At 37.0% G+C, this 15365-nt stretch overlaps 1 protein-coding gene across 2 annotated transcripts in view; it reads left to right on the forward strand.

Moving 5' to 3' along the window:
• Positions 1–683: 683 nt before the first annotated feature.
• LRCH2 (leucine rich repeats and calponin homology domain containing 2) overlaps positions 684–15365 on the forward strand; it is a 107833-nt gene continuing 93151 nt past the window's right edge. For both annotated transcript variants that reach the window (XM_006910777.1, XM_025046033.1), the window contains exon 1: positions 684–1023. In XM_006910777.1, coding sequence (XP_006910839.1) covers positions 684–1023 — 340 coding nt within the window. The remainder of the gene's footprint in view (positions 1024–15365) is intronic.

Genomic DNA, 15365 nt, shown 5'->3' on the forward strand with positions numbered 1-15365 from the left:
GCAATTTCAAATAGTGATTGAACAGAATGCAGAGAACTTTTCCAAGTTTTGGAAGGCAGCAGTTTGGCTGAGGCCCACACACACTGAAACAAGAGGCTTCCTTGAAAACATTTGAAAAGTCTTTTCTTATTTTGGAATTCTAAATTATGGCAGAATTCATACAAGCTTAAAACTAAAATCTGCACCAATTTTCCTCCCCAAATGCTCCTCAACGTTTTTTTCCTTACTAACACGGGTAAACAATTCCTGAGGCATTTGCGGTAAGCGTTTTAATAAGACGCTGATAGTCCTAAATGCTGTTTCAATACATTCTGAAACGAATCCCTTTCATCCCTAGTATATTTGCCTTTGTTCCGCAAAACGAAAAAAGTGAGGCAACTTAGAGATTTGAGGACATATCGCCAAATGACCTATAATTAAGCTAGTGTCGCCTCGCAAGATTTTGGTACCTAAGGCAGCGGAACTGGGTTTTAGCATCCTTCCTCCGATCATACATTTCACAAAGCAAGGGTTTTGCATATTTCAACACCGTCTCTTCTCTACTCAACATCTCCTTCAAGCCCGCCCGTTTCCTTCCCCCTCTACCTCGCCCCCTCCCCCGCCTGCGCATGCGTCCTAAGAACACCCTACAGTCACGGCACAAGCTGAGAGTATTGTCGGGGGCTATTCTTTCTCCCAGAAACATGGCGGCGAGTCAGGGAGGTGGTGGTAACAGTGGGGGCGGCGGTTGTGGTGGAGGTGGAAGTAGCGGTGGCGGTTGCGCGGCCGTAGGAGGTGGTGGAGCCGGAGCGGGGGGCGGCGGCGGGACCCTGGTGGTGCCCATCCCGGTACCGACTCTTTTCGGTCAGCCGTTCCCCAACGGGCCGCAGTGGAACCTGGGGAGCCTGCAGCCTCAACACACCGCAAGGAGCATGGACCGGGCCCTGGAGGAGGCGGGCAACTCCGGCATCCTGAGTCTCAGTGGTAGGAAACTCCGAGACTTCCCGGGCAGCGGCTACGACCTGACCGACACCACCCAAGCAGGTGACAGGATGGGGTGGGGGTGGTGAGGAGAAGCTGGGCCAAGAACAAGGAGGTGGAGGGTGTGGGTGGCTGCGTGGCTGCGTTGTTGGATTCTGCTAGTCTGGGCGGGTGCGCGGGGGCGGTGAGACTGACAAAGTCTGAGCAGCCTGTTCCGAATGAGAGGGGGCAGAGAAGGGAATAGTGGAGGCAGGGAAGGAATGCTTATTGAAGGATGTATGGAAACCAGGTGGGATGTGAGGGGTGAAAAAGCATTGTTAAAGCGAGTTTCCCCAGTAAAGGGTGGGGAGAGAGGTATTAACACTTTCTTTAATGCACGTCTGCCACCTCTCCTGGATGTTCCCATCAAAAAGACAATGCATAGAATCATAATCTATATATTCCTTAAAGGCATACGTGCCTTCAAGAACGGTGTATCTCTTTTCATTGTACAGCAGCAGTATTGCTACGGTCTTTCTATGTTCTCATTTTGTGTATTTTAATCGTTTTAGAGTATTCTTGCCTTCTTGTCATCTGTGCCTTAAGGACTGAGATTTTTTTTATTTTCCTGGTGTTGAGAAGGTAGCGGTGTTTAAATTAGTATTTGCTGCAGTGGCAAATTAAATCATCAATCACTTGCATATCTGGTTACCAGGGGCAAGAATCCTCGTTTTGAGTTCTGTTAGTCTTAATTTTTATAGCAGAAATAGCCAAAAAATTTAACGGCAAATTTGAGAAACAATTAACTCCATTCTGTATAGAGTTGTGGGTTAATGGCTTATAATTTTGGATGAGAAACTGGTTATTGTAATGTTCTTAATATACTCTCCACTCTGCCTTATAAACTAATGATTATTTTAGGTGTTTTTTGGTCTTCTGAAAAGGTTTCTTTGCTTTTCATAATCTTTAAATTTGCTATTTATATGTCTGTTTTTATCTGCTTTGCTGAAATAAATAATGGACAAATCATTATTTTAATATATGTAGTAATTTTGAAACGATATGGTAAGTAAAATCACCCATAATAAGAAACAATAAAAGACTTCTTATTTTCAGAATAACACTATTTCAGTGTATTCAGCTTCTGGATATTAAATCAAGGTATGTGTTTGGAGGAGGGTGGGGAGAGGAAGAAAATCTAAAATTTAAGCCTTCCACCCAGTTATTCTTTTAGGAATTATCCTAAGGACTATGAATACATAATCGATCACTGATTTTTGTATTTTAGAAAGCATGTTTGAGTATTTACTCCTTCACTCTGAACAGATTTCCTAAACAATATGTTCACGTGTTCTTGACTATATTGGCAAGACAATACACTACTTGGTGTGTTCATCAAAGGCTTAAAAAAACGGTTTAAGTCTGCATCATTATAGGAATATATTGTTTTGCTTATTGTTCTTTATAATCTATAAAGACTCTATTTCTAGGTAAAATTTAAGCATCTTACCTTGGCATTCAGGGCTTTCACTGTCTGACTTCAATTTATTATTGCAACCTTACCTCACCCAAAGCTCCTACATAGAACCCTCTGTTCCAACAAGGTCAACTCCCTGTCCCTCAAACATTTTTTGAATTTCTGCCTCATCTTTCTAGAAGGTCATCCACATGCTTGGGATTTCCTTTTTTCCTATTCACGCCCTATCTTTTCTAAGAAGCTGTCTTCAACTCCTTTAAGTCTGCAGCAGTCTCTTGTTTCTTTGCATTCCCATGATACTTATCGACTTTACTAGTGCTGGCTTTATTTTCCTCTTATATTTGTGTCTTGCTGTGCCTGAGAAGATGGAGAGCTCCTTAAAGGCAGGAAATAAGTCATATACTTGGTCAATCTTCTCGTTATATATTGCTTATATTGTACTTGATAATATTTTTCATAAATATGAATATCATATGGTTATAATCTTTGGCTTTTAAACCTTCATTTGGTTTTCCAAGGCAAGCATTAAGAGAAACCAGAACCATATTTGTTCTTGGTAAAGCCTTCATTCATCATAAACTTTATCAGGGTCTACAGTGACAGGAGTTTTTGAGATAATTCCACTTCACTTTACTTTTTTTTTCCAGTCGAATATATGGAACACTTCACAATTTAAATGAGAAATCTGTGAGTGCATCATTTGCCATTTATTTTTGACAAAATTCAAGCATGAACTATTTAGGGGCAATATTTTTGTATGTAAAGAGATTAGTATCCATTATGTATAAATGAAGGTAGGTGCACTGGAACTGATGAAACTAGGGCATGTTTGTGAGATTATACATAGGTACATAGACATATACACACAAACATACACTACATGTATACATTGTATATCTCTTGATGAAAACAGTTGTTTGTTGATAATCATACTTAAAATCCCTCTAAGTGGGATAATGTTTCAGATTAGGCAACCATATAATGGTTTATTGGATTAGGAAGAGACTGGAGGAAGGAAAATAGGAAGCTATTCTGTTAATCTAGGTACGAAGGGGTGAGAGTTTGGGTTAAAAAATGTATACGTAGGGGAAATTGATAAATTTCAAAGGAAATGGAGAGAGCTTTTTGCATTATTTTACTGTTCCTTACATATACATAGGATGAAATAAGTCAGTGGTTCTCCATTTTAGCTACACATTAAAATCTCAAGGGAGTGTTTTTTTAAAAACTTATGCCTGGACCCCACCCCAGACCAATTAAGTCAGAATCTCAGGGACTCAGAGACTTTTTAAAAAGTCTGCCCAGGTTCTTCTTATATGCAGTCAGGGTTGAGAAACTAAAATAGCTAATTTTTTAGGTACTCAAGAAATATTTGTTTGAGAACATTGCTAAAAGTGTAGTGATTAACTTAAAGCCACTTGTTAAAAGAGTCAAAACCCAAACTTGGAACTAAGTGTTCAAGTTGTAGTTTAGTATTCTTTTTAATAGACTTGTATGAAGCAGAGACTATTTTTTTCCCCATCATATTATGTCTATAATGGATAGAAACTTACTAGGAAGCTATATAGTTTCTTCAGTTTCCATGCAGTATTCTGGTTTACATTTAATACTGTGTGATAAATTTGTATGAAGAATATAGTGCCCCCAAAATATGCAGCAGCAAAATCTTGTTTTCTTTATTAATAGCCTTGCTATGAGGGAAAATGGACAGTAAGTAGCAGTTTGTTGATACTCATTCTTTATCTTATCAAAGTTTATCTTAAATTAGAGGGTATGTTCATCACTAAAATAATACCATTTATACAGCTCTTTATAAATTTATAAATTCTTTATAAATCTTTATATATTCAAAAATATATATTACCCTATTGTATTGTAATAATAAACCTGTGAGCTTAGCAGAGTACATAGTAAACTACTCCTTGTTGAGAGAAGTTAAGTGATTGCCCAAAGTTAAATGGCTATTGTGTGGCAGAGTGTGGGTCAGAGGATAGGTTTTCCAACTCTAGCACTCATTCCAGTGTTATTTCCATTGTAACACATTTTCTCCTTATAACAAAGCTATCGCTAAACTACGCTAACACATAGGTTATTTATTCTGAAAAATAATTGCTTGTTTAACTTCATAGGTTATATAGTATGTGTGCAGTATGTTTTGTTTTATGTGTAGTATAGCTTGTCTTCATGCCTCTCTGATGATTTTAGAATAGATTAATTAAGCAAGTATTAATTAAACTCCAACTTTGAAAACATGATTGTGGCCAATAGAAAAGAAAAACATGGTTCTTGTCCTTGGGTTTATAAAATAGTTGAATGTGTTCAGTTATATGTGTAACAATTAAAAAATATATAACTATTCAGAATTGTACACTTTTATAAACTGTATGATAAGTAATCAGGAACTCTGGCAATAAGGCTTAATTTTATTGAGGTTTAACTTAGTTTGAGAAAGCTTCCTATAAAGTTAGGTATTTCCTGACTCTTGAGGTAAACTGTAAGATCGAGTTTTGTTTAGGCAGGAGGGACAGTTGCAGAATGATACTGTGTATTAAGGACTAATGTTAACTAAGGTTTACTCTGTTTTCTCAAACACCCTTAGATACTGAGACTCTGGAGAAGACTGGTAGAGAATTAGTGTTAAAATGCAAGAGGAGGGAGGACCTTCATTTGAGGGCAAGGGAAGCAAGCAGAGGGTAGAGAGCTGTTAGCCATGGAAAGAAGGAGTAACTTGACTTTTGGAAAGGTGAAGGTAGATGTCTGGGGGACATTAATGCCTTAAGCTTTAATCTTTTTTTTTTTTTAAGCTTTAATCTTAAAGAAGTGAGGCAGTGTCATCTGGGAAAACAAGCTTGAGCATGGAAAAGGTACTCAGTAAAGCAAAATACTTTAAGGAACCAGTATGGAGCATAAGTTACAGTTTAGAGTTAGGACTGTGTGGTAAGCAGCTAAATTAGTTATTTTTGGAATACATGAGCTTATCATGTTTTCCGAAAAAAATGATCATATATATGGTATGACAGGCAAAAGAACAGAAGTGGTTGGTTGGTATATTTCAGAATCAGGGTCATAGGGACATTTTGCTTAATGTTTAAAATTTAATATTTTGATTTAGATTATTTGTAATATAATCTGAATCATTTGCATATTTGTCACCAGAAGCATAAAGGTGGGCAAAATCCAGAACCTCATTGACAAAATGAGAGATGATGCTAGGGATACTTTTCACAAATACAAATAATTGAGGACTTAACCACATATTGATTTTTGTTTAGGCAGGAGGGACAGTTGCAGAATCTGTTTAAGTTCCAAGGCGCACAATGAAACTTTGCAAAAGGGCATATCATTCATTCTCCAAGTCCATTTCAGTAGCCCACTGTAAGGGATGCTTAAACTGTGTGATGTCCACCTTCATTCTACTGAGACTGTTTATGTCATGATTGACCTAGAAGGGGAAATCATTTAGTTTTCTCTTAGCAGAGACAGTTTGGGTATATTTGGATATTTCTTGAAGCATTGTAATACTATTAATCATTTCTTGAAAAGTTTCAGAAAGTTTTGTCTGCTTCACATTTATAGGAAAAAAAAATACCTTACACTCCAGGGAATGATTTAATGTAATAAAAGAAAACTGTACAAGTTGGTTTTATAGCAATAATTTAAGTGTGTTTAGTCTTGCTTTAAACTAGTGCATACAGTCTGCTAAAGATCAAACTTTAACATTTAATCTTTATATTTCTCCTACTTCAAATAGATTATAAATTGATAACATTCCACTTACAGAATACCAGCCAATGGACTCTAATGGATAATTATATAATGGATATTTACTAATGTATTTTTTGATATGAAATTTTTTAAGAAAACTTTTTTTTCTAAATAGGGAAGTAAGTCCTTTCCTATTTGTGGAAATTGTTAATTCTGCGTACTCTTTTATAATTTGTGACAGATTACTGCCACTTTATCTTTAAATTAATTACATCAGTCTCTTTCAGTAGAATTTTATGTATAATATTAGAGAATCAAGGTGACAAGAGACATAAATAAAATAACTGCAGCATAAACTTTTATTTGAACTCTATAGTGACTGATTCTGGAACATTTGTGCATTTGGATTTCACTCAAAAATGGTTTTGTTAAATGATTATGCCCCTAAGAGAAGTGCGGCCTAAAATTTTTCCCTTTTTAAAAATGTAATTACAATATGTAAATCCTTAATACTTTGAGCCAATCGATTAGGGATACCTGTGTCAATAGGAAATAATTACTTTTAAAGATATTTATAAATTAAAAATAGTACATTGAACATAGATAATTGTCTCCTTAAACTACCTTAATGAGTTTGTAAGAATGGATTTGTCATATCTATTTTATGTATATAGATAAGGTTGTAAAGTTGCTGCCTTTAAGGAATTTATGATTTCAGAGTGGTGTAAGTACTCGCATATCTGTTATATAAGCTAGATCAGTGGTTTGCAACCAGGGGAAGACTTGTCCCCAGGGGATATTTGGTAATGTCTGGAGACACTTTTAATTGTCACAACTTGGTATTGCTACTGACATCTATTGGGTAGAGGCCAGAAATGCTGCTAATCCTCCTACAGTAAACAGAACTGCCCCACACAACAAAGACTTATTTGGCTCAAAATGTTAATGATGCCAAAATTGACTAGAGTAAGATAAATGTCATAAGTGAGAACAGAGTGCAGTGCAGGTTCACAGAAGGAGAAGTGACTTGTGATGGTGCTGGTAGAACATCAGAGACAGCTTTATAAAGGAGAGGGAGGATGGGCCTCACAGGAGGAAGGATCAGCTTTTACAGTTACTCATGGATATTGACATCCCAGAGTCTCTTCAAACAAACAAACAAACAAATAAACTCACTCTTGTTATTGTGCCTAGGCCCACTGGTCACCCAGACAAGCAACTTGGGTATGATTCTGGACTCTTCCCAGCCATTCCTTTCTATATCTAGTTAGGAACTAAGGCTTGTTGGTCATACCCCTTTGAATAGCTTTCAGATCGGCTTGCTTCCTTCCTGTCTAGTCTCACTGCCATTGTTGTTCAGGTCTTTTTCTCTTCACCTTTAATTGGACCCATTAGCAGTTTTCCTGAGTTATCTCTCTGCCTCACTTTTGCTTCAAGTCCAGTTAGTCCTTCACACTGTAGGCAGAGTACTCTCTGATATTTGCAAACCTGATTGTCACCTGTAGATACTAATAAACCTAGAGTCTATAAGCTAGCTCTTTAACAATACACTACTTATTCCTTATCTTGAACATTTAAAAAATGTAAAAACAAGCTAATACATACACTATGCTTTATATAATTTGCAATTTTTAAAAAATTTTATATTAGTTTCAGGTATACAGTTCATTTAGGTATACAGTTCATTCAGGTATACAGTTCATTTAGACATTTGTACAATAGTTTATGAAATAACGGCCCCCCCCAATTACTCTATCACCCATCTGGCTCCACACATAGCCATTATAATACTATTGACTATACTTCCTTTTGCTGAACTCTACCTCCCCCTGACTGTTTTGTAACTACTCATTTGTACTTCATCCTTTCACCTTTTCCTTCAGCCCCCAAGCTCCCTCCCTTCTGGCAGTTACCAGACTGTCCTCTGTAACTGTGAGTCTGTTTTCATTTAGTTTGTTACTTTTGTTCCTTAGATTCTGCATGTAAGTGAAATCATATGGTACTTATCTTTGTCTGACTTATTTCACTCAGCATAATAATCTCTAGGTACATGCATGTCATTGCAATGGGAGAATATTTTTTATGGCTGAGTAATTTCCCTTGTATATACGAACCATAACTTCTTTATTCAATCATTTGTTGATGGACATTTAGGTTGCTTCCATATCTTGGCTATTCTGAATAGTGCCACTGTGAACATAGGAGTGCATAAATCTTTACAAATTAGTGTTTTGGTTTTCTTTTGATAAATACCCAGAAGTACAATTGCTGGGTCAAAAGTTAGTTCTATTTTAAACTTTTTCAGGAACCTCCAAACTGTTATCCATAGTGGCTGTATCAATGTGTAATCCCACTAAGAGTGCACAAGGGTTCCCTCTTTGCCAACACTTGTTCTTTAATTTATTGTTGATAGCCGTTCTGACAGGTGTGAGATGATATCTCATTGTGGTTTTAATTTGCATTTCTCTGATGATTAGTGATCTTGAGCATCTTTTCATATGTCTATTGGCCATCTGTAGTTCCTCTGAAGAAATTCCTATTAGGTCTTCTGCCCATTTTTTAATTGAATTATTCTTTTGTTGTTGAGTTGTATGAGTTCTTTATAAATTTTGCATATTAACTCCTTGTCAGATGTATCATTCATGAGTCTCTTCTTCCATTCAGGAGGTTGTCTTTTTGTTCTGTTGGTGGTTTCCTTTGCTATGCAAAAACTTTTTAGTTTGATGTAGTCCCATTTGTTTATTTATTTATTTATTTTTATTTCCCTTGCCTGAGGAGATATGTCAGGAAAGAAATCACCAATAGTAATATCAGAGAATTTACTGCCTGTGTTTTCTTCTGGAAGTTTTGTGGTTTCAGGTCTTACCTTAAAGTCTTTAATCCATTTTGAGCTTTTTCTTGTATATGGTGTAAGGAGGTGGTCCATGTTCATTTTTTTTTTTTGCATGTATCTGTCCAGATTTCCCAACACCATGTCTTGAAGAGAATGTTGTTACCCCATTGTATATTCTTGCCTCCTTTCTCATAGATTAAATGACCATATAGGTGTGGATTTATTTCTGGGTTCTCTATTCTGTTCCATTGATCTATGTATCTGTTTTTAAGCCAGTATCATGCTGTTTTGATGACTATTCAGCCTTGTAGTAACTATAGTTTGATATCAGGTAGTGGGATACCTCCTACTTTGTTCTTCTTTCTCAATATCACTCTGGCTATTTGGGATCTTTTCTCACTCCATACAAAATTTTAGATTATTTGTTCTAGTTCTCTGAAAAATGCCATTGGTATTTTGATCTGGATTGCATTGAATCTACAGATTGCTTTGGGTACTATGGCCATTTTAATGATGTTGATTCTTCCTACCCATGAGCAAAGTATATGCTTCCATTTACTTGTATCTTCTTCAATTTCTTTTTTTCAATGACATAATGTTCTAAGAACAAGTCTTTTACCTCCTGGGTTAACTTGATTCCTAAGTAGTTCATTGTTTTTGATGCAATTGTAAATGGGGTTGTTGTCTTAATTTTTCTTCTGAAAGTTCCTCATTGGTGTGTAAGAAGGCAACTGACTTCTGAATATTTATTTTGTATCCTGCTACTTTACTGAATTCATTGATCAGTTCTAACAGTTTTTAGGTGGTATCTTTAGGGTTCTCTCTATATAGTGTCATGTCATCTCCAAATAATGACAGTTTTACTTCTTCCGTTACAATTTGGAAGCCTTTTGTTTCTCTTTCTTGTCTGTAGCTAGGACTTCCAATACCATGTTTAACAAAAGTGATGAAAGTGGGCATCCTTGTGTCTTTCCCGATCTTGAGGAAAAGTCTTTTAGCCTTTCCCCATTGAGTATGATGTTAGCTGTAGGTTTGTCACATATGTCCTTTATTACATGGTGATATGGTCCCTATATTCCCACGTTGCTAAGAGTTTTTATCATAATTGGATGCTGGATTTTTTCGAACTCTTTTTCTACATCTATTGATATAATCATATGATTTTTCTCTTTCAATTTGTTAACATGGTATATCACATTAATTAATTTGTGGAGATTGTACCAACTTTGCATTCCAGGATCAAATCCAACTCGATCAAGCTGTATAGTATTTTTAATATATTACTGAATTTAGTTTGCTAATATTTTGTTGAGAGTTTTTGCATCAGTTTTTATAAGGGATATCGGTCTTCAGTTTTCTTGTTTTGTGATGTCTTTGTCTGGTTTTGGAATCAAGGTAATGATGGCTTCATAAAAGAAATTAGGGAGCGCTCCCTCTTCTTGAATTTTTTGGAATAGTTTGAGAAGAATAGATATTAATTATTCTTTAATGTTTGGTAAAATTTGCCTATGAAGCCATCTGGTCCAGGACTTTTGTTTTTTGGGAGTTTACTGATTCCATTTTTTTTTTGGTGGTAATTGGTTGGTTCGGATTTTCTGTTTCTTCTTGACTCAGTCTTGAGAGAATGTATGTTTCTAGGAATGTATCCATTTTTTCCAAATTTTCCAATTCGTTTGCAGATAATTTCTATAGTATATATCCAATGGAATATTACTCCACCCTAAGAAGAGATGAAATACTGCCATTTTCAACAACATGGATGGACCTTGAAATAATCATACTAAGTGAAATAAGCCAGACAAAAAAAGTTGAAAATCACATGATATCACTTCCATGTGGGATATAAACCTAAAAGCAACAAATGAACAGGACACACAAACAGTGTGCTGCTGTTTAGGGGCCGTTTGACCACTTAACATAAACTCATGGGATTTTTCTTGACACAGTTTGTGGAATTTGTCATTACTTTGTAATTAGTTGGTTTACTTTGACTTGCTTTTAATTTCAGCATTCAGTATTTAGTGGTCTCTGAATATAGTATTTTATTTAAGGACCACGGTACAGTATACTGGCTTTAAAATTTGTCAATCTAAAACAATAAGTGTTGATAAGGATATGTGCAAAAGGGAACCCTCGTGTACTGTTGGTGTACAATTTACAATTTACAATTGTAAATTGGTACAGCCACTATGGAAAACAGTTTGAAAGTTCCTCAAAAAATTAAAAATAGAACTACCTTATGACCTAGCAGTTGCACACCTGGGTATTTATCCAAAGAAAGACAAAACACTAATTCAAAAAGATATATGTACCCCTATGTTCATGGCAGCGCTATTTACAATAGCCAAGATACGGAAACAACTTAAATGCCCATTAATGCATGATTGAATAAAGAAGTTGTGGTACATATATACAATGGAATATTACTTAGCCATAAAATAATGAAATCTTACTATATGCAACAACATGGATGGATCTAGAGGGTATAATGCTAAGTAAAATAAGTCAGAGAAAGGCAAATACCATGTGATTTCACTTACATGTGGAATCTAAGGAACAAAATAAATGAACAAACAAAATGAAAACAATCATATACAGAGAACAAGATGGGAGGTGGAGTTGCAGGGTGGGTGGGTGAAAATGGTGAAAGGAGTAATATGTACAAATTGGTAGTTACAAAATAGTCATGGGGGGTATAAAGTACAGCATAAGGAATATAGGCAGTAATAACTATGTATGGTGTCAGGTGGGTACTAGACTATTTGGGGGATCACTTCATACATTATATAAATGTCTAACCACTATGTTGTTTACCTGAAACTAATATAAAGTAATATTGAATGTCAAAGATGAAACATTTAGTTTAATTTAGCATGGTTGATTGTACTTTTTTTCTTTTTTTTTTTTTTACACTCGCCTCAAGGACTACTTTTGTTTTGGAATCCACAGCCTACTAGAGTTATCCTATTGAGTCAGTTAGATGCAGAGTGTTTTCATATTACATTAGACTTTCCTTTCTCACACAGTAAAAAGGTACTTAGGTGTCTTAATTAAGACAAATGAAAAGTATACTGTATAAACAGATGTATTTGATTTTCAGTGTTGTCCTAGTTGATGTTCACCTAGGCAGAAAGAACATTAGTGTCATGTGACTCATGCATCAATTGAGATGTCTTGGAGATGGTCAAGAAGACATGTTTTCCCATTGTTTACTTAATTAATCAGACTATAATAATTAAGATTTTATAGCTTTTGATATTTGCTCTAAAAGTAATTTACCTTCAAGCTTGATTCTGACATTACAAGTTGCATTCTTTCAAGGGGGAAGGCAAGATGATATAGAAGGTAATGGCTGTGCATGCCTCCTCTCATGACCACACCAAAATTATAACAAAACTACAGAGCAATCAGCACGTGGAGTCCCCTGAGGTCTGGCTAAACAGAAGCCCTACAACTAGGGCAGAAAATAACAGGTCACCTCAAAATGGTAGGAGGGGCAGAGATATGAAATAGCTTGGTCCCACAACTGCTTGTGGCGATCAAGAATTGGAAGGACTGTCTTGGGTGCAGAGCCCCTTCCTCCACCTGAGGAGTGAGGGGTCCGGGCCACACACTGGGCTCTGCAGCCCAGGGTTCCACTGCTGGGAAGAGAAGTCCTCACAAACTATGGCTGTGAAAACCAGTGGAGGTTGTGGCTGAGTGAGACACAGGGCTGCGGGAGTTGGGACTGTTCCTCCTAATGGCCCACACCCGGCCTTACTCATGGATGGACTTGCTTGCTATGAGCACTAGGACAGCTGCTCGAGGGGCACCAGGGACATACTGGGAGGCACTGAGCTGTCGGGTTTCAGGGTGAGGTTTGGAGGGGTGGATTTCTCCCAGAATGAGGTGTAGGCAGAAGTTGTTGTTCCTTTGTTGAGCCCCCCACCTCCGCACCCCTCCCCACCCCAGCTGCAGACACAGGCGCCACAGTATCCAAGGTGTCATCAACCAGGATAGCACAGGTCGCTCCACTCATGATATTCTCTGAGACTCCGCCTCTCCCAACTTGTGGGCCCACCCAAGCCACTTCCAGTGATTTGTTCCAAACAAACGAGCTGTCTTGGCTCTTCCTGCGAACTTTCCTAAAATCTCTCATAAAGGCTCACAAAACCCAAAGAAGCAGCATCTGGCCTCGATGTGCCCCATACTTCTTGCTGAACAGCCCCAAGCTCCACACCTGTGGTGGCTCACCTCAGTTTCTGACTTCTCACCTCAAGGCGCCTATAAGCCTAGCATGGCTACCACTCACGCTGGGCTTGGTGACTCCTACCAGGTGGCCCTGGAGGTGCACAGGCTGCAGCTGAACTTGGCCTACATCTGGACACCCTCCCCCACCAGGACTGTGCCATTGGGCCCCACAGTGCACCTACTACATAAAGCCGCTCTACTAAGACTGGAAGACTTTGAAGCCCTACTTAAGACATAGAAGCATGCAAGGAGACAGCCAAAATGGGGAGACAAAGAAGCATGTCCCAGATGAAAGCTCTAAAAAAGAACTAAACAAAGTGGAGATAAGCAATATGACACATTCATAGTTCAAAACACTGGTTATAAGGATGCACAAGGAACTTAGGGGCAGAGTAGATGAACTCAGTGAAAACAGAGGTAGAAAACATAAAAATGGAGCTAGAAAACATAATAGGGGGCCAGTCAGAAATGAAGAATACAATATCTGAGATGAAGTGTACATTAGAGGATATGAACAGAGTGGATGAAGTGGAGGATCGAATCAGCAACATAGAGGATGGGGTAGCAGAGGACACCCAGTCATAACAGCAACAAGAAAAAAGAATCCCCCCCCAAAAAATGAAGATAGCTTTAGGAGCCTCTGGGATAACATCAAGCTTAATAACATTCACATCATAGGGGTACCAGAAGGAGAAGAGAGCAAGGAATTGAAAACCTATTTCAAGAAATAATGACAGAAACCTTCCCTAACCTAGTGAGGGAAATAGACATTCAACTCTAGGAAGTTCAGAGAGTCCCAAACAAGATGAACCCAAAGAGGTCCACACCAAGACATAGCTAAAATGCCAAAGGTTAAATTCAAAGAGAGAATCTTAAAAGCAGCAAGAGAAAAGCAATTAGTTACCTACAAGGGAGCTCTTATAAGACTGTCAGCCAATTTCTTGAAAGAAACTTTACAGGCCAGAAGGGCTTGGTACAAAATATTCAAAGTATGAAATCCAGGACCTACAACCAAGAATACTTTACTCTGCAAAGCTATCATTTAGAATCAAAGAGCACATAAAGAGCTTCCCAGAAAAGAAAAAGCTAGAGGAGTTCATCACCATCAAGGCAGTATTACAGGAAATGTTGGACTTTAAGAAGAAGAAAAAAATGTGTCAAAAATCTAAATAAAGAATGGCAATAATTACATATCTAACAATTAAGTACTTTAAATGAAAAAGAATTAAATTCTCCAGTGAAAAGATAGGGTGGCTGAATGGATAAGAAAACAAGACCTCTATGTATGCTGACTACAAGAGACCTACTTAAGATTAAAAGACACAGAGACCGAAAGTAATTGGATGGAAAAAGATATTTTATGATGGTCCTAGAGGGTATTGTGCTGAGTGGAGTAAGTCAGATAGAGGAAGACAAATGCCATGATTTATATGTGGAATCTAAAGAACAAATTAAACCAACAACAAATAAAGAAGCAAACTCATAGATATAGAGAACATTTTGAGGGTTTACTGGGTGGGAGGGGGATTTGGAGGGGTTGGTGAAAAAGGGGGAATGGGGAAAGGATTAAGAAGTACAAATGAGTAGTTAAAAATAGTCATGGAGTTATAAAGTATAGCATAAGGAATATGGCCAATAATATTGTAATAACTACGGTGTTGGAGGGGCAGTAGATTTACTGAGGTGATCACTTTGTGAGTTATATAGATGTCTAATCACTGTGTTGTACATCTGAAACTAATATATGTCAACTATAACTGAAAAATAAAAAATATTATTAAAAGTTGCGTACTTTCATTTAAAAAATACAACAGTAGAATGGCAGTATAATATGACAACATAGTGGTAGATATTTGGTAGCAGACCAAGTCGTGTCCCATAAAAATAAAATGATTATATATAGTACCAACTTATAATTAGCCTGTAATTGTCGACATATATTATTCTTATTAATGGAATATATATCATTAGAATTCAGTTTACCTTGTGAAACATAATACCTTTAAAATATTATAATGTTAGTTGTATTTTTCTTATAACAGAAGCAATGTCTGCTTATTATACAAAGTTTGGAAAATAAAAGCATAGAGAAGAAAATACAAGTCATTCTTTATTCTACCAAGCTTGAAAAAATATTAACATTTTGGTATATTTCCTTCATACTCACCCACTCACCACATT

This window comes from Pteropus alecto, unplaced genomic scaffold (assembly GCF_000325575.1).
Source record: "Pteropus alecto unplaced genomic scaffold, ASM32557v1 scaffold54, whole genome shotgun sequence".
In the NCBI taxonomy this organism is placed as follows: Eukaryota; Metazoa; Chordata; class Mammalia; order Chiroptera; family Pteropodidae; genus Pteropus; species Pteropus alecto.